Source organism: Pristiophorus japonicus, chromosome 19, assembly GCF_044704955.1.
Source record: "Pristiophorus japonicus isolate sPriJap1 chromosome 19, sPriJap1.hap1, whole genome shotgun sequence".
Lineage (NCBI taxonomy): Eukaryota > Metazoa > Chordata > Chondrichthyes > Pristiophoridae > Pristiophorus > Pristiophorus japonicus.
In genome coordinates this window covers 74,920,176-74,940,404 of record NC_091995.1, presented here as the reverse complement: position 1 = coordinate 74,940,404, position 20,229 = coordinate 74,920,176, and the positions used below count along the sequence as shown (strand labels likewise).

The following is a 20,229-nucleotide window of genomic DNA, read 5'->3' as shown; positions in this document are numbered from 1 at the left end:
ACATCCTTCTCTCAATGGAAATGGGAATATTAGGAGATTTGATGCTTGTTAGCAGTGGCGTGAGGCTGCATTTAACTAACTATATTCAGGTACAGAGGGAAGGTCACCCCCAGGGTGACAATGAACTACGAAACCCAATGAACATAAAATGTGCTGACATCACATCCCGCTGGCAGTGCTCCAGAATTAGGCACAATCCCAGGTGAGGGTGGAAAAAAGAAGGAACGCTGCAGGAGCTACAGCCAACCCTGAGATATGTGGCTCATACAATGACCATTTTGAAAATAAGCACATCTGCAAATAAGGGACACCTGATGCAAGTCTCTTGGGTGTCTCTAATTTACAGGTTTCATTGTAGTTAATCTCCCATGGCATTGCATACAGGGAATCAAGACCAAGTGTAGTTTTCAGGTGAGAAACATAGAAATTAGGTGCAGGATCAGGCCATTCGGCCCTTTGAGCCTGCACCACCATTCAATAAGATCATGGCTGATCATTCAACCTCAGTACCCCTTTCCTGCTTTCTCTCCATACCCCTTGATTCCTTTAGCTGTAAGGGCCATATCTAACTAACTCCCTTTTGAATATATCTAACGAACTGGCCTCAACAACTTTCTGCGGTAGAGAATTCCACAGCTTAACCACTCTCTGAGTGAAGAAGTTTAGCCTCATCTCGGTCTTAAATGGCTTACCCCTTATCCTTAGACTGTGACCCCTGGTTCTGGAACTCCCCAGCAACGGGAACATTCTTTCTGCCTCTAACCTGTCCAATCCCGTCTGAATTTTATACGTTTCGATGAGATCCCCTCTCAATCTGCCCAGTTGATCCAGTCTCTCCTCATATGTCAGTCCTGCCATCCCGGGAATCAGTCTGGTGAACCTTCGCTGTACTCCCTCAATAGCAAGAACGTCCTTCCTCAGATTAGGAGACCAAACTGAACACAATATTCTAGGTGTGCCCTGTACAACTGCAGTAAGACCTCCCTGCTCCTACACTCCAATCCTCTCGCTATGAAGGCCAACATGCCATTTGCCTTCTCCACCGCCTGCTGTACCTGCACGCCAACCTTCAATGACTGACGTACCATGACACCCAGCTCTCGTTGCACCTCCCCTTTTCCTAATCTGTCACCATTCAGATAATATTCTGTCTTCCTGTTTTTGCCACCAAAGTGGATAACCTCACATTTATCCACATTATACTGCATCTGCCAAGCATTTGCCCACTCACCTAACCTGTCCAAGTCACCCTGCAGCCTCTTAGCATCCTCCTCACAGCTCACACCGCCACCCAGCTTAGTGTCATCTGCAAACTTGGAGATATTACATTCAATTCCTTCATCTAAATCATTGATGTATATTGTAAATAGCTGGGGTCCGAGCACTGAGCCCTGCGACACCCCACTGGTCACTGCCTGCCATTCTGAAAAGGACCCGTTTATTCCGACTCTCTGCTTCCTGTCTGCCAACCAGTTTTCTACCCATGTCAATGAGGGCAGGGGATAATTAGACTGGGGTGCAAAGACGTAATTGAGTTGCACATTCTGTCCTTATTTTTATATTTCCATCAATTGCTATGTTCACATTCATAATGGAAACTGCCTTGTAAACTTGTCACACTGTAATTGCACCCTCCCTCCAGTGATGACGCAGGAGCACCTCCAGTGGCGGGAGGGTGTGACTGCTGTGTGACAAATTACATAACAATTTATGATTTAAAAAAAAAAGTTGACGGGCATTATAAATGTATAATATCCACTCAGTTATCTAAACTGATGTGCAAAAAGATGGGATAATGTAGGTTGTTGTTACGGCCACGATTTCACCTACCTTGATGGGCGACATTCGTAGCGCGTTCCCAACCTGTTGCGGTCTCCATCCTGCTCTGTACAAGTGATTTTGCAGTGGTTGGGCTTATTAAGCCCGCCCAGCGAGTTTCCTGGCCAATTAAAAGGAAGCGGATCTGAAGACGTCATTTAAGTCATCAGCCGGTTTCCTTAAAGGGACCATGTCCACATTGATTTTGAGAGTTGTGCTGTCAGTGTTCTATGGCATTGAGGTGCTGCAAACACTGACGAACACTGCACAGAGGTGCACGGCTGCACCCAGGCTCTCCCATGACTCCCTCTATATACTCACAGGGAGGTTCTCTTCCAATGGGCAGAAGAGACTTCACCAGGAGACTAACGCAGCCTGGGTGCACATTTGCACAGGAGGGCACAAGCAGTGATGTCGTTAGGAGGACCAAGCTGCAGTGGTGCCAACCTTTCAATGATCTCAGTAGATCACGAAATGTTACGCAAAGCCATGCAACATCATCCTGCTATGCCTCCCATCGCATCCCCATCAATCTGCCTTCCCTACTCCTAAAAAAAAACCTTACCCACACCAACTTACCTTGCACTTCCATCCATCCCTCTCTATCTACATTATCACTTCCTCATGTCACTAGCCATCCCTCACACGTCGTTAACAGAAACTTTACATGAACATTGGCGAAATCACCCAAGTGCCTACCCTTTTGTGTTGTTAGTTGGAATGAGTGGACTAGGGTGAGTGTGAGGGATGGCTAGTGAGATGGGGAAGTGATAATGTAGATAGAGAGGGATGGGTGGAGGTGCAAGGTAAGTTGGCATGAGGAAGGTTTTGTAGGATGCGTTTAATTGTACTGTAAAAATGGCCGCCCCTTAATCTCTGGTCCCCTTCAAAGATAAGCGACACTGTGAAGTTTCTCTGGAATGTGTAACTTCCAGCCCAGCCCAAGTTCTCACTGATTTCGCAAATTGTAACTCGATCCACTTTGATTTCCAGAAGCCACCAAGTGCCAGCCAAAGTCCCTTACACCAGCATAAGTGCTACCTCCCCCAGCCAAAGTCCCGTACCCCAGCGCAAGTGCATGACCTTCCTCCCCGCCATAGATGGGGCATTATGAGCGGATTGTTAACAGGTTTATTGCGGAAGAAGTGAATAGTGACAGCGTAGTGACTTATGCATTGGAAGAATCTCTCCCCTCCAATCCTCCACCCCGCCTTTCTCTTTCCTCTCCCCCGCCCCCCCCAAGCTCTCTCTCTTCTCTTCCCCCACCCCCACTCCCAAGCTCTCTCTTCCCCCCAGTCTGTCTCCCCTCCAGGCTCTCTCCCTCTACCCCATGCTCTTTCTCTCTCCCACCCCCGGCGACTGCCACCGCGGCTCAGCAGCTTGCGGCTCAGCTCTCTCTCCGCCCGGCCGCTCCTCTCTCCGCCCGGCCGCTCCTCTCTCCGCCTGGTCGTTTCCCTGCCCGCCCGGTCGTTTCCCTGCCCGCCCGGCCGCCTCTCTCTCCCTGCCCGCCTGGCCACTTCTTTCCGCCTGTCGTTTTCCCGCTCATCCGGCCGCTTCTCTCCGCCCAGTCGCTTCTCTCTGCCCGGTTGTTTCCCTGCTCGCCCGGTCGCTTCCCCAATTGCCCGGCCACCTCTATCCCCGCTCGCCCAGCCGTTTCTCTCCGTCCGACCGCCTCGCTCCCTGCCCGCCCGGCCGCCTCTCTCTACCCGGCTGCCTCTCTCCCCGCTTGCCCGGCCACTTCTCTCCCCAGCCTCCTCTCTTTCCCCCCCCCCCTCCCCCCCAAACACCAGGATCTCTCTCTCTCTCTCCCCCGGTCGCTTGGAGCTCCGTGAAGGATCTGAAGGCCCGGTCGCTTGGAGGCTCACGGAATGTGGTCGGATTGATTGCAAGGTCCTACTTCTGGTTCGGGGCTGCACTTCTGGTTCCGGTACGTCTGGTTCAGGCTGGAGACATTGGGGGCGGGGACTCAACAGAAAAAGTACGTACAAATTGCCAGTCCCTTCTGTTAATGTGCTGTCAAACATTGAAATCTTTATTTTCAACACTTTGCATTCTTGGACAGATATGTCTGCACATTTGAAAGTGGCTGTGAGTGGTGAGACAACGGTAACCCCACCTCCCCCCCCACCCCACTCCCAATGGTGATACGTGTGATAAGAATGGCTTGAGCATTGTATGGATGCTTTATGGTGTTGGTGTGGGGTGATGCTAGCCTGGCGCATCATATTTATTTCACTTGGCATTCATCAGAGGGCTGCTGATGCCCTCTGTGCAGCATCAGTTGATTGTGGAGAAGGTTGGTGTTGTTGGTGCTGCAGGTGTGCCTGTTGATGCTGGTGTTGGGGCTAATCGTGGTGGGATTCTGAGGACCAAGGTGAGATTTTTTCAAGGTCACTTATACTGATGGAATAGATGGCAGGTGAGGTTGAGATGACAGAGCTATCTGTCAGTGGGGAGAGAAGTTATTCCAAGGAGGTCACAGTGGATAGAGAGTTTACTCCAAACACTTCCAACCTCCATAAAACTCAAATGTGTCTTCCAAATCCTGAAGGCTCCAGCTTTTAAGATTGGAAAGTGAAGAGCTGTGAAATGGGAGCCTTTATACAACATTTGTATCTGTCAAGTATTTAGAAGAATGGATACTGATTGAACACCCGACCTACTTGTGATCCCTGAGTGCCGCTAACTTCTTGAAAACGCTGAAAAAAATGGTAAGTACAGCTCAACATGGTCTTTTAACAAGCTCTTAAAAATCTAAATTGCCTCCCCCGCCGCTTGGTGTCGGGCCTGTTCAGCACTGACAGACCCGACACCTGGGAGACTAGCGTGGAGGCGGGTTGTGTAAGGTTACTAATCTTCAGAAAAGCACAGAAGGAGACCATGAACTAAAAATTGATTAATACAAGCTTTTGGAATTTAATACAAGCTTTTGGAATTAAGCTGGACAATTAAGGACATTCTGTTGTCAGGAACCAAAACTGACTTCATGCATTAACAACAATGGAGTTGTTACGTGAGGCTCTGAACTTGATTGACCAGGTTGGGGAAAACAGCCACTGGAGACACCAAATCTGTAAATAGACCGGACAACAAAGGAACCATACCAGGTGCACATTTTTTGGGACCGAGGTGTTAAGATAGGAAATCGACTTGAGCCTTGCAGACTCGGTGTGCAAATGGGAAAAAGGACAAGTCCATTATTGCAGTCAATCTACCAAGGGAACCATAAAACAATATATCGATGCAAACATTTTATCAAAACCGCAATGGCGGGCGGTCAGTCAAAACCTGGATAGAAATATGCAAGCTAGATGCAGCTCAGCAGAAGACAGAACAGACGGAAGAAGAAGCACACAGAAGAAGTAGAAGGATACGTGTACAGATGGACACAAGTCGAAAGAACGAAGGGACGGAGGACATGTAGTACGGAACGTACACGAAAGGAGCAGCACTGCAGAGAACGACCAGAAGAAGAACCAACCAATCATGGAACCAATGACCATGAACTTACAATAGCGACAGCCAGGAAGGGTGATTGTATGTTTTCAGTTGATTTCTCTCTGAAGTCTAGTCCTGTAGTTTTAGTCGTTTTTTGTGCGTAATAAAACTGACACTGGGTTAAGCCTAAATTTTGTGCCACGTGTTGGCCTTTTCCACTAAGTTCCAAGGTCTAAGAATCAGAGTAGAGTGAAAAACAAACATCCTACAGTTGACTGGGCTCCCGATCCACTGTCAATCATTTTACATTTCACAGCTGACCCGCCTCAGATCCCGATCTCTCAGCACTGGTAAAATTCTGGCCTACGTATTTTCTGTCTCCTCTTGGATAGCAGTTTTCAGCTAGTTCTGTTTTCAAGAGAGTAAAACACATGAGCATTTGTTTTAATACTAATAGTTATTGCAACTCTATGTTTCACGTTTAACCAATACCTGTTGTGTTCTTATTCCAGAGTCAATCTGTGAGGAGGGAACAAACCAAAAAATTCTCAAGACAAGGACAGTTACTATTTAGTGCTTTAGAGGCCTTTCTTAATGCTTGCAGGTACTTTATATACATCAAGCCAATCATATAAGGAAGATCTTCACAGGGTGTAGGTGTGATAAACAGGGAGATTTCTGTATTTATTTTATGCTGTTAAATTATCTGTGATGTTATTCATGGTCAGTGATGGATATTTTTATATACACAATGGTGACAGAGTTGGGAGATAGGCTTTAGAAAGCGGCTCTACAGAGTCACCTGGTGGCCAGAATCTCCAACTACGGTGTGACTTGGAAAAATTGAATGGGAAATGTTGACACCGCTGTTATGTTGACACAAAAGCATGGCCAAGAATAATGACAACAGGAAATATACTTTGTGGATAGAATGACATGCCCTGTGCAAGATGTTTAATAATATAGTAGTCATTCTCCCATGACATTGCATATTGGGAGTTAAGTTCTCAAGTTAAACAGAGTTAAAAGGCAGAAATAATTAAACATTAGCTGCAAGAGGGGTAAGGCAGAGCATGGTAGGGGCAAGGTAGAATGGGATTAGATGCTGGGGGATTAGGGGGAATGTAGAACAGGGCAAGAGGCTAAGGCTGGGAGAGAGGGGAAGTGGTGAGGGTAAGAGGAACAAAGGAGAGTGGGAGACAGGAGGGAAGGCAAGGATCGAGGGAGAGGAGGTGTGGGAAGAAAGAGGAGGGGGAAGGAAAAGGGATGTGGGAAGGAGAAGGAATAAAGAAAGTGAGGAGGAGGAAGAGGGGCAGGAGGGAGGAGGAGCAGAGAGTAGAGGTGAAAGGGGATAGTAAAGGGGAGCTGGAGGATGGGAAGGGGTGCTAGGTGGTGATGGGAGAAGAGGGGAATGTGGGATGGATTGGTTAGGAAAGATATTTGAATCCAGCATGATTCACTAGTGTTGCTGCTTGAAGCTTTGCCTCACGATCACTATACAATCGAAGCCATTTCTGCGGAGTCTGCCAAGATGCAAAGTGTTTGAGTCGGAGGTGACACCAGTTTATGTAAAAGCTTTCTTCTGAAAAATCCTAGCAAACAATCGGGCAGAGTGCAAGGGTGTAAAACTGCTAAAAATTCCAATGATGGGTTGGGGGGAATGACACAATAAACTGAACCCCAAATGGGGTGTAACCGAATTCCAAACCCTTAATCTTTGGCCCCTCGTTCTAGATCCCTCAACTATTGGAAACAATCTGCTTCTATCTATCCTGTCACATCCTTTCATAATCTTAAACAGAGCTAAAATATTGTCTTGTAATCTGCATTGGTCTAATAAAGAGAGACACAATTTTTGAATATTTGTATTTCCTCGTACTAGTCAGCATCTTAATGAATCTGCGTTGTACTCTCGCTAAAGCTTCAATATCCTTATAGTGTGGAGATCAGTGTTGCACACAGTATTCTATTAGAAGTCTTATTAAAGTTTTATATAGGCTCATCATTTCCTCCTACCTGAAATAATCTATACCTCTTCTGATAAAACCTTGAGTTTCATTGGCACTTTTTACAGCCTTATCAACCTGAGGTGCTGCCTTTGATGGCCTGTGAAACTCCTTACTCACAAATCCTTCTGCTTATCTTCAGCACAGAGGCTACTTCCAGTCAGAGTTTAATTACTGCTGTTTTGTTTTACCAAAATGTATCCTGGGCAAATCTTTTCTAAATATTTTGTTATTCTAGTCTACATGAAAATGATGGTTAGCCAATGAGCAACTGGTCCATCGAGCTTGACCCATGGACATGTTGTAGGTAAACATCATGATGCTCAATGTACTGTAGTCATTTTCTTTATTAGTGCTTTGTTATGGCAGTATAATACCATACAGGCAATGTTGACCCTAAGTTGCACGGGCGCACAGCGATTGGGAGGTCCCGTGCAGGCCGCTCACCAACTATTCCACGGGAAAAGATACCACACGGACACGGCCCTGCTGCAAATTTAAACAGACCACGCACCAAATATGAAAACTAGAGGGAAGATTGCATACAAGTACCTTTGAAAACATCTTTATGCGCAAATATTTTTTTTGTAGATTAGCACTCGATTGTCAGAAGGATCCTTCTGTGCAAGAGAATGCTTTCAAATCTCCGAGCATTGCAAGTGAGAACATGTTGGAGAGGTACTCAGAGTTCCTGTTGAAGGTTTGCGACACTTTGTGCATCCCGATTGTGATGGTAAGCTATACATTTACACTGAGTTGTTGTGATCTGGAATGTGCGGCCTGAAAGGGTGGAGGAAACCGATTCAATAGTAACTTTCAAAAGGGAATTGGATAAATACTTGGAAGGGTAAACAGTTACAGGATTTTGAGGAAAGAGCATGGGAGAGGGACTAATTGCATAGCTGTATCACAGGCATGATGGGCCAAATGGCCTCCTGTGCTGTATGATTCTATAATTCTATGTTTTATCTAGAGGGGAGATGTCCTCCAAAACAGCATTTGTGGAGCTTTTCCTTAGACCTTCAACTGAGGCTAATAGTGTGATGCCTTTGGGGGAACTGTTCCTTTGTGTGTACAGCACACAATAAGTGTGGGACCTGACTTTTCGAGTTTGTGAGATCAGCTTGTGAATAATTTGAACATACTTCCTGTGTCTATTGGCCCAGTCACAGGGAGTATGATTGATGCATGGGTGGAATATCTCGCTTGATCCAGCGCTACTGGGGGAAAAAAAGCAAAGGGATTGTATGGGGAGTAAAAATTATTTTCACCTGATAATAGTATTCATACTTTAAAGTCTTTCCAGAGTCTGTACAAGGATGTTGGACGGATGAGGGGTGGTCTGGATACACAAAATGGAATATAGTGCAAGCGAGGTTCGGAGTGATACAGTACCGTACCGTACTGATTGATTGCTGAACTGGTGAACTGAAAGTGCTGCTGTATGAGGTGGGCAAAAGTATAGTGGAACTCCAGCTCCATTGGGCGGGCCACATCGCCCGCATGTCCAACACGAGACTCCCTAAGCAAGCGCTCTACTTGGAACTCCTACACGACAAGCGAGTCCCAGGTGGGCAGAGGAAACGTTTCAAGGACACCCACAAAATTTCCTTGATAAAGTGCAACATCCCTACCGGCACCTGGGATTCCCTGGCCCAAGACTGCCCAAAGTGGAGGGAGAGCATCCGGGAGGGTGCTGAGCACCTCGAGTCTCGTCGCTGAGAGCATGCAGAAATCAAGCGCAGACAGCGGAAGGAGCGTGCGGCAAACCAGACTCCCCATCCTTTCTGTAAAGTCCTTACACAATACCACAAATCCAACGAGGCACATTCTATGGACAAGGTCACTCTGTCACCTGCACTTTTATTCACAGGACCAAGAAATGATGATCCTGTGTGGGACCTCCCTTTTTATATACCTGGATGACCAGGTGAGGAGTGTCTCCCACAAGTTTACCCCCTGTGGTCAAGGTGTGCATTTCTCAAGTATATACAGTATTGCAGTGTTGTTACATGAAGGTTACATACATGACATCACCTCCCCCTCCCCCCCCCCGCCCCCGCCAAACGTCTTATTCGGATGGTCTGCGCTCCCTCGTGGAGCACCGCAGTTGGGGCTCTGGCTGTTGAGCCTTGGCCTGTGTGTCTGTCCCCTGTGGTGATTCCGGCCTGTCTGGGCCGACCGCAGGGACTGTGTATGCTGCTGAATGTTCTTGTTGCTCATTCACTGGTGATGGTGTGAATACCATCTCATGATCTTCCTCAGGTTCCTCAGTGTCCATGCTGAACCTTTTTTTTTTACTTGAACCTTTTACATATCTGCCCATTGTTAAGTTTAACCACGATGACCCTATTCCCCTCTTTGTCTATTACAGTACCTTCAAGCCATTTGGGCCCCAAAGCTTGATTGAGAACAAATACGGGGTCACCATTTTCTATACATCTCCCCCTTGAATTACGGTCATGGTATTCATTTTGGGACTGGCGCTTGCCCTCAACAATGTCGGACAAGACAGGATGAATGAGGAACAGCCGAGTTTTGAGTGTACGTTTCATAAGGAGCTCCGCGGGTGGGACACCCGTGAGTGAGTACGGTCGGGACCAAGAGGCCAGCAGGAGGCGCGATAGGCAGCATTGAAGGGAGGGACCTTGAATCCTGAGCATGACTTGTTTTATGATTTGGACCGCACGTTCCGCCTGGCCATTGGAGGCCGGCTTGAACGGTGCTGACCTGACATGGTTGATGCCATTACCCGACATGAACTCCCGGAATTGGTAGCTAGTGAAACATAGGCCATTATCGCTAACAAGGATATCCGGCAAACCGTGGGTGGATGTCATGCATGAATTCAAAATGATGCACTCGATCCATTTCGAGTACACATCAACCACGATGAGAAACATTTTTCCCATGAATGGGCCCGTGTAGTCTAAGTGAATACGTGACCATGGCCTAGTGGGCCAGGGCCACGGGCTGAGCGGGGCCTCTCTGGGGGTATTTCCCAGCTGAGCACATGTCGTGCACCTGCGAACAGTGTTCCAGGCCTGAATCAATTCCCGGCCACCAAACGTGTGACTGGGCAATGGCCTTCATAAGCACGATGCCTGGGTGCTCGCTGTGGAGTTCCCTGATGAAAGCTTCCCTGCCCCTGTGGGGCGTGACTACCCGGCTGCCCCATAGTAGGCAGTCGGTTTGGATGGAGAGCTCATCCATCCGCCTGTGAAACGGTCAGAATCCTCAGGGCATGTTCCGTGTGCGGGCGCCCAATCTCAGTCAGGACACATTTCTTAATCAAAGATAGGAGGGGATCTCTGTTGGAGCAGATTTTGATCTGGTGGGCTGTGATGGGGGAGCCTGCGCTGTCAAAGGCCTCAACGGCCATGACCATCTCAGCGCTTTGCTCCGCTGCCCCCCCAGTGGTGGCCAGTGGAAGCCTGCTGAGCACGCCAGCGCAATTTTCACTGCCCGGCCTGTGCCGGATGGTGTAGTCATACGCAGCCAGCGTGAGAGCCCATCGCTATATGCGAGCTGACGCATTGGCATTGATAGCCTTGCTGTCTGACAACAGGGATGTTAACGGCTTGTGGTCAGTTTCTAATTCGAACCTCCTGCCAAAAAGGTACTGGTGCATCTTTTTCACCCCATAGACACATGCGAGTGCTTCCTTCTCAACCATCCCTAATCCACGTTCTGCTTGAGAGTGCGACCTGGAGGCATAAACCACAGGTTGGACTTGCCCCTCAGCATTGCACTGCTGCAACACGCACCCAACCCCATAGGACGGTGCATCACATGTCAGAACCAATTTCTTACAGGGGTTGTACAGGGTCAACAACTTATTGGAACAGAGTAGGTTACGCGCCCGATTGAAAGCCCGTTCTTGACAGTCCCCCAAAACCAATTGCAACCCTTACGCAGGAGCACGTGTAGCGGCTCCAACAATGTGCTTAAGTTCGGCAGAAAGTTCCCGAAATAGTTCAGAGTCCCAGAAATGAACACAACTCCAATGTGTTGCAGGGCCTGGGCACTCGTCGAATCGCCTCTGTTTTGAATTTGGTAGACCGAATCCTGTCTGCAGCAACCCTCCTGCCCAGAAACTCGACTTCGGGAGCCAAAAACACACACTTGGGTTTCTTGAGTCGCAGGCCTACCCGGTCCAGTCGGCGTCGCACCTCTTCCAGGTTGTGGAGGTATTCCTCGGTGTCCTGACCCGTGATGAGGATATCGTCCTGGAATACGATTGTTCCAGGAATAGATTTGAGCAGGCTTTCCATGTTTCTTTGAAAGATCGCGGCCGCTGATCAAATGCCAAACGGGCACCTGTTGTAAACAAACAGTCCCTTGTGCGTGGTAATTGTGGACAGTAGTTTGGATTTGTTGGCCAGTTCTTGGGTCATTTAGGCTGAAGTGAGGTCCAACTTGGTGAACAGCTTGCTGCCTGCCAGCGTGGCAAAAAGATCCCCCGCTCTCGGAAGCGGGTATTGGTCTTGTAGGGACCTCCGGTTGGTAGTGGCCTTGTAGTCGCCTCAGATCCTGACCGAGCCATCCACTTTTAGGACGGGAACAATGGGGCTCGCCCAGTCGCTGAATTCAACGGGCGAGATGGTGCCCTCTCTCAGCAAACGGTCCAATTCGCTTTCAATTTTCTCCCGCATCACATACGGCACAGCTCTTGCTTTGTGGTGTACTGGTCTGGCATCCAGGTGATGCTAATCACTACTTTTGTACCTTTGAACGTCCCGACGCCAGGTTGGAATAGTGACTCAAATTGCTTTAGGACCTGTGAGCATGAACTTCGCTCCACAGATGACACCGTGCACATCCCCCCCATTTCCAATTCATCTCAGCTAACCAGCTCCTCCCCAACAGTGCGGGACCATTGCCCGGGACAATCCAGAGCGGCAGCCGGTTCACTGATCCATTGTATGTGACAGCCAACATTGCACTGCCTAGCACTGGGATGATTTCTTTGGTGTACGTCCGTAATTGAGTCTCAATGCGTTCTAGTTTAGGTCTGCTGGCTTTGAGTGGCCATAGCTTTTCGAATTGTTGAACGCTCATGAGTGACTGGCTGGCCCCCATATCCAGCTCCATGCTTACCGGGGGTGCCGTTTAATAGGACTTTCATCATCATAGTTGGCGTTTTGGTATATGAGCTGTAAATGTTTGCCACATGAACCCGCTGAACTTCAGCGTCCATTGATTCGCCCCACGCGTCATCCTGCCTTGCAGACCTCTCTTCTGGTCCATCCGCCTCATAAATTAGCCTGGTCGCAGGCTTCCTGCACATTCTAGCTAAATGGCCAGTGAGATTACAATTTCTGCAGGCGAACTGTTGAAACCTGCAAGTCCTGGCAGCATGTCTGCCCCCACACCTCCAGCATGAACTGAGATTCCCATTGTTGTGAACAAAAGAGCTGTTGCAAGGCATTCCTCGCTGATTGTCCCTTTGACTGCTCTTGAGCACCCTGTTAGTGGGTGTCAATGGCCCCATCCCAGAACGCATTGTCCACTGGGATGGCGTAAATGTTCGTTCAGCTTGCCATTGTCTGTGTTGAAAACCTGTTCTGGGGTCTATTGCTGCCTGGGGTGTGTCGAACTGCCCTTGCCTGCCTGCGGGGCTCTGTGTCGCGTTTATGATATTGACCCCCTGATCCATCCCTGGAGTCAGAATTGCGCGCGTATATTATCTTGGTTTCCTCCTCCCCGCCATAAAAGTCTGAGCCAGCAACGCCGCCGCTTCCAAGGTCAAGTCCTTGGTCTCGATTAACTTTCTAAAAATCCCGGCATGACTGATGCCCTCAATAAAAAAAATCCCTTAGCATCTACCCCCCCTGTAAGCGTCTGTGAACTTAGAGGCTGGCCAAGCGCCGGAGGTCCGCAATGAAGTCCGGTATGCTCTGTCCTTCCCGACGTCGGTGTGTATAAAATCTGTGTCGGGCCATGTGTACGCTGCTCGCCGGTTTGAGGTGCTCACCGATTAGCTTGCTGAGCTCTTCAAAGGTTTTGTCCGCCGGCTTCTCAGGTGCTAGCAGGTTTTTCATGAGCGCGTAAGTCTTAGATCCACAGCTGGTCAGTAGATGAGCCCTTCACTTGTCAGCCGCTGCATCTCCCAGCCAGTCCTTCGTGACAAAGCTCTGCTGAAGCCTCTCAATGAAATCGTCCCAGTCCTCACCAACACAGTACCATTCCTCTGTGCTACCGGTGGCCATTCTCGTGGGTCGTTGATTCCTGTTTCTCGTCGCCACTGTAAAGTCCTTAACACAATACCACAAATCCACACGATTCACATTCTATGGACAAGGTCACTCTGTGACCTGCACCTTTATTCACAGGACCAAGAAGTGATGATCCTGTGTGGGACCTCCCTTTTTATATACCTTGGTGACCAGGTGAGGAGTGTCTCCCACAAGTTTACCCCCTGTGGTCAAGGTGTGCATTTCTCAAGTATATACAGTATTGCAGTGTTGTTACATGAAGGTTACATGACACTTTCCTTCAACCACTGTCTGCCCCACCTGTGACAGACTGTAATTCCCACATTGAACTGTACACTCACCTGAGAACTCACTTTTACAGTGGAAGCAAGTCTTCCTTAATTTCGAGGGACTGCCTATGACGATGATAATGATGAGTGGAACTCCAGGGCATCTTCCTCACAAGCAGCAATGCCTGACAGGAAGTAGTAGCCAAGTTCAATAATATGTACAATACCTGCAGGACCCAGGAACAGATTCAGCATGCTTTAAGGATGATGACAAAATAATACTACCCAGCAGTATCATGTATCAGATAAGTGGCCTAAGATTTCATGGCTCAAAGTTTTGCCTTCAACCCAGCTCCACATTTACTGCCAGCTCATGCCAAACCCTCACACAAACTTATTGTGTGCATATACCTTAGTAGGGAAAACAGTCGAGATTCAATTGAAAGTCTTGCCACACACTTATCTTCCAAGGGCACTACCCCTAAAAATCATTGTAATAAACCCTAGCTGCATAAAGCATAGTCACTTACTGACACTCAAGTTGGCCTGTAGGTTGGGCATCATGTCTCACTCCTTCAGCTTCCAGCATCTCAAGTTACTTTTCTGGTTGCACAAGATGGCACATTGTTGACATGGAGAAAGTTCTTGGTGAGGCATGTGTTGAAAGCACAACTCCTCTGACACTCCTAATCAGCTCTAATGAGCTCTGTGGGCCCGCATACTTGGGTAACAGCGGCCTAGGGCAGACCACCTCAGGTGCAGGTGGACCTGCCTGTACAAATTCCTTGTTATTCTCCAGCTTTTTGAAAGCGAGATGGATTCCTGGGAGAATGACCATCCTCCAAGTTGGATTGAAGAGGTAAAAAGTGGGAAAAAAATCAAAAAATGTTAAATAATATGTCAAGATTGATTTAAAAAAATTGTAACTAATGCAATCAACCTAAAAAGCAAAAGCAAAAAAAAATTCTGTGCCTCCCATAACATTATCCTTCAACTCTTGTGAAGCGGAGACGGCAAAGATTGTTCTACCTCTGACCTGTCCAGGTTGGTGTGAAGGGACACGGGCCCAACATAGAGATGGGTACAATTAGGGCTGTGAAACGATTACAAAATTAATCTTAATTAAAAATTTGAATCAGAGTTAATTGGATTTTAATTGCATATTTAGTTAATGCAATGACTACATGCATCTCATTCAAGTTTGTTTTATACTGATTATTTTATTGTATGGAATTATGTAGAAAACCTTGTACTGTGCATTGTGAAGAGTACTTCTGTGATACTGGAAATCACAGTCGGTACAAGTAACCATGTTAGAGGTCGAATGTGGCAGAGCAGGCCAAGAATCAACCTTTTAAAAAAAAAAAAACTAGGAGAGCTGAAAACAAATAGAAAATGGCTGTAAAGCACTAGAAGCGAAGGACTTGTAAATGGTAAATTTATTTTTAAACTGACTGTTCATTGGATAGAAAGATGGTTACTTGTTTCTAATGTCAAACTGAGTTCCAGTATCACAGAAGTATTGACAATACACAGTACAAGTTTTTCTATATAATTTCATATAATTATATAATCAGCAATAGCTCCTTGAAGAAGTTTGCTGAGCCAGGCCAGGAATCACTTTATATGGGCATGGTGTACATGAAGTTGGGAGATACAGCGTGGGATCTGTTTTAAATCATTAAAATACTTAAATGAGACCCAGGCATGCCATTAGCGCAGTCTCATTTTTTTGCCTCAGATTGCATGTTGCAAAAATAGGCGCCCCATGATTTTGGCATTTCAGGGCGTGTACCCAATTTTCCAACCGTGCCTGTTGCCAGCAGGCTCCATTCTGAGGAGCTTTGGAAAATTTGGAATTAAAGTGTTATCAGGATGGTCATCTGTGGGCATTCACAGCAAAACCCAACCCTTTACATCGATAGTTCCAGTGAACAAGAGAAGGGAATCTTTCCCAATTTATTGTTTCATAACTCAGCGATTGGGACAATTGATACCACTTCCATTGTCCCCCGGGGACTGAGATTAGCTAACTCAGTACAGACAGGGATTAAGTCTGGGACCTTTCTGGTCAGTATGGGTGTGTAATATCCTGGTAGGGAGGGGAAAGAGAACCTCTTCTGCTGGCATTGCATATTGAAAAGTCACAGGCAAAGTGCCATGATTTTCCAAAATGAACAGTTGAGGCTCCACCCCATTTCTAGTATTAAGTCCAATTTTATGAACCAAGCATTTGATGCTGAGGAAATTTTAACTGTAAAGGGATTGGGTTGGGTTGGTGTGGGAATCCCGATCAGAACTCGCCTCCAACCCGCGCACGTCTAGTTTTATTGGGAGTGGGCAGCTGGGAGCGGGTCGTCCATTCAGATATTATGAGGCTGGAAGTTATTGCCTTAATCGTGCCGGTCCCAGCCCCTGATCTTTCTCCGAATCTCCCCCTCGCTCACTCAGCTCCACATGTTGGTTCCGGCCCCTAATCTTCACCCGAACACCCCCCCCCCCCCACCCCTTCTCCGGCCCTACCTGTGCACCTCTAGTCCCCACTCAATCCCTTCCTCACTCCTCTCTGCGGCCTAATGCCACAGGCCTACCCGCCTGGAAGCAGCCAGCCTTTCAATCTGGCTGGCTGTGGGTGGGAAACATCCATGCAAATCAGACTCTGCGTCAGAGTCCCCCGCTCCCAACCCACCTTTCCCATTAAAATTCATCCCGATAATCTAACTAGGGCTTCACACAAAGGCAATGGGCATTAAAATCAAGCAGATCTAGTTTTGTGGCTGTTAGCGTGAATGATTTCTCAGAAGAATCACTCAACACAGAGTCAGTTCCAACGCCAATGCGGCCTTTATTAACGCTCAGCGGGGAGGAAGTCTCAGGACTGGATCCAGGCTTCTCTCCACAGAACAAAGGGTTTCATGGATTTTTATATGTTTCACAACAGTTTACTGCAGTTACTCAGCCCATTATGGCTGGACACAATCCAATCATAACGATTATAGATTACATATAGGTTCTTTTAACCCAATAGAATTCCCCTGGTACCTCAGGAACTGCATGTTCGGTTTTTGTCAGCTCTGGCTGATTAATGACCTTGTTATAGGAGATAGGTTCTCTCCTTATCTCTCTCTTCCTGGGGAAATAACTGGTTCATTATTCTTATCTTGCATCCAAGGCATTCCTGGCAGTGGGCCTCACAGGGTTATTGCTCGGTCAGCCTCAGTCAATAGTTCACAGCTTGACTACCTGATTTCCCATCATGCCTGGGCAGCCATTTTATGTGTGGCCACTTTAAACTTATATGAGTTTAGATATATTCAGCAGGTGCCTAATTTCTACAACAATTCCCTCCTTTCGGTAAAGGGACTAGTCCTAGTCCCCTTTTAACTGACCGCCCTACCTTTATTAGATCTTGTGCACGGCCCGGTACTCCCTGCCTCAACGTGCTGGCCAGTCACGCGGTTTCAGGAGTTCCGGTTGCTTAAATCAAATTGACAAAGGCCAAATCCTTCTGCCCCTTCATTAGACAGGCTTGTTTAGTATTTGGGGACCGGTCATGGGTCCCTCTTCGTTGTGCTTGATGCCTGCATGCCTGGCAGGCCATTATGCCCCATGTTATCGCTAAGATCAATTGTATTCCTACCAGTATGTGTGAAATTATTCGAATCCAAGGATGGATGTTAACATTTATTCCCCAGTCCCAGACCTTTCTCCACCAACTCTGACTTTGTAAGTCTATTTCGATATCTTCTTCCAGTATTTTGATTTTAGTTTGCAGTTGGTGGTAGAGCTTTACGGATTGACCCACCCTGAGCCTCAATAGGGACCTGATCTGGCTCATCATAATCCTGCAAATGATCATGGAGCTGATCGGTTACATCAATAGCTTCAGGCTTCCGGCGCCTAACCTGGGTGATATGCGTTTGCCCGATCGTGACAGCTCGTAGTGGCGTAAAGCAAAAGTTTGGCTGTGGTATAGGGCACTGCAGGTTATTATACTGGTATGAACGCTCTGTGGTAGAGACGCAGTATCTTCCTTTTCCTCCATAACCTGACCTCGCGAAGTGCCTATGTGCGGGCACTATTTCTAGTACACACCCGTCGGTTCGGTTAAACCTGCACTCGTCTAGCTCCCCTCGGCCTACCGGGTGAGGGCATACTGTGATCTCCCCCCTTTACTTGCAATCTGTTAGGGAAATCCCGGTAAGTATGTTGTTCTGACGAACGGCGGAGGTGGTGGTCAGATAGTAACGTATGGAGACATTTTCCCGTATTACTCCGATATTCTCTAGTTGGTACAGGGGGAACGGCCCTGAGTCCGGCGTGGCTATAGGGATCATCAGGACTATCCCTATCCCAGTATTCCTACCCATCTGGCAATCTGGAATTGCTGGGTATACTCGGGTCAGTCCCCTCAGAGTACAATTATCCAGTGTCCCCCTCTGGTTAGCCAACTGAGCCAGATGTGAACTGTCTATCCAATCGGGTACTTCCCCACGTTGGATCTGGTCGAAATTGTGGCGGATCTGTCCTACCATCCACAAACCATAAGCGTAACAGAGTTGCCCCTGTCTTTGCTTTCCTGTATCTTCTTTTTCTCTATGAGGTGATTAATGGTTTTGGCGTGAGCTTCCAGGACTGAGATGCCATCCAACTGGATTTCGGCACCCTCCTTTCCTAGGTTGGCTTGGTCTTTCTGGTTTTGCTCCACCCTCTCTAATAACCCCTTCATCACCCCTCTAAGCTGTTCCACCCTCTCATTTAATCCTTGTATGTCTATCGAGTTTACTACGGAGGTCCCTGTATTGAAAACGGTAGCAATATCATTAATTAGTTCCCTCTTTGTCTTGGGGGCTGACCCCTGTCCTCGGAATCTACTGGCACCCATTGCATCGGTAGCCTGTTGCATTACAACTTTACTTAATACATTGTACATTTTCCTTGACTGTTCTGTACAGTATTCTGGCATCTGGAGGCCTGAAATATTGATCAGGACAGGCACAATTTCATGTTTAACATTATCATACAATAATTCCCCTTCGTTGTACATTACAATTCCATTTTCTGGTCCCTTAGTAGTTATGGGACAAGGCAGTTCCTCGGGCAATTGCTCGGTCAGCCTCAGTCAATAGTTCACAGCTTGACTACCTGATTTCCCATCATGCCTGGGCAGCCATTTTATGTGTGGCCACTTTAAACTTATATGAGTTTAGATATATTCAGCAGGTGCCTAATTTCTACAACAGTGGCTATGAAAGTAACTCTACATTTCAAGTACTGTCGTACTCGTAAAAGTTTTGTAACTAGCTATAATAAGGACCAAATGACCAGTAGATCTGCAGCCCAAACTTCTCCATTATGGTGTGTCATCTTCAAATTAATGAGACACTGCAGTAAGCTTATTGATCACATAATGACAAATACATGGATGAGTAAGACAGTTGCCACAGTATTTCATTTTAAGAGTCACTTTACAAATGTCATTGCTTTATACAATCAATCATAATACGGAGTTAAGCGTACCTATGTCATGGGGAAATTTTTTACTTTCACCCCCTGGGCAGTACTGTGGCAGTGGATCTGTCTGCTCTATAGAACGCTTTACAAATTTAATTGCTTTATATCATCAGTCATAATATGTAATTAAATACAGTAGGCTACATTAAGAGGTAAATTTTCATCTACATCAGAGAAGATTTGATAGAGATGTTTAAAATCATGAGGGGTTTATATAGAGTAAATGAATAGAAACTGTTTCCGATGAAAAAGTTGCAGGGACATGGGAAAGAGTGAGGGAGTGGGACTAATTGGATTGCTCCTCTAAAGAGCCGGCACAGACTGGAATGGTCTCCTGTACTGTACTATTCTCTAATCCGATGAACACTGGGGCAGTAATCTGGTGGAGCAGATTGCCTGCCCTTTATAGCACCAGCCCGATTCTCATTACATTGAAATCAGTGGAATAAAACTCGGGCAGGTTCAGTAATTTACGGGTGTTCAGTAATATTTTTACTCTTCTGAAATGTCTTGTCTCAGACATGTATCAAAATTAGAGAAAGTCACAAGAATGCCATTTAGATGTATGGCAGCTCCATCTTTTGGTAGAATACTAGTATTTCTAAAAACCTTAAGCAAGTGACTGAACACAACACATTTTATGATACTGCAGGTTTCACCTTGAAAAGCACACTCTAGGGGCAAGTACTGATGGATCTGTTATGTTTTTCAGCCATTTGTTTTTTTAAAATAGGGCTCTTTTGTGCTGCTCTGTCTTCATTCTTTTTACCAGCCAAATAGTGGTGTAACCAATTAGTTAACTACAGTGAAGGCCCCTGGGATTCATTTGTTACTCTCCCCCTTTTCTGTATTTTCCCTCCGTTCTCCTTGGGGTAGATTTTCACCTTATCGCCCAGGTATATTATTGGCCTTGCAGATTGGCTGCCCGTTCTAGAAACCACCTGATAATGCATTTCAATTGATTTC

At 46.9% G+C, this 20,229-nt stretch overlaps 1 protein-coding gene across 8 annotated transcripts in view; it reads left to right on the top strand.

Moving 5' to 3' along the window:
- LOC139229953 (meiosis inhibitor protein 1) overlaps nucleotides 1–20,229 on the top strand; it is a 193,995-nt gene that overhangs the window by 75,265 nt on the left and 98,501 nt on the right. For all 8 annotated transcript variants that reach the window (XM_070861627.1, XM_070861624.1, XM_070861628.1 and 5 more), the window contains 2 exons: nucleotides 5,769–5,860; nucleotides 7,854–7,995. In XM_070861627.1, the coding sequence (XP_070717728.1) occupies nucleotides 5,769–5,860; nucleotides 7,854–7,995 (234 nt within the window). The remainder of the gene's footprint in view (nucleotides 1–5,768; nucleotides 5,861–7,853; nucleotides 7,996–20,229) is intronic.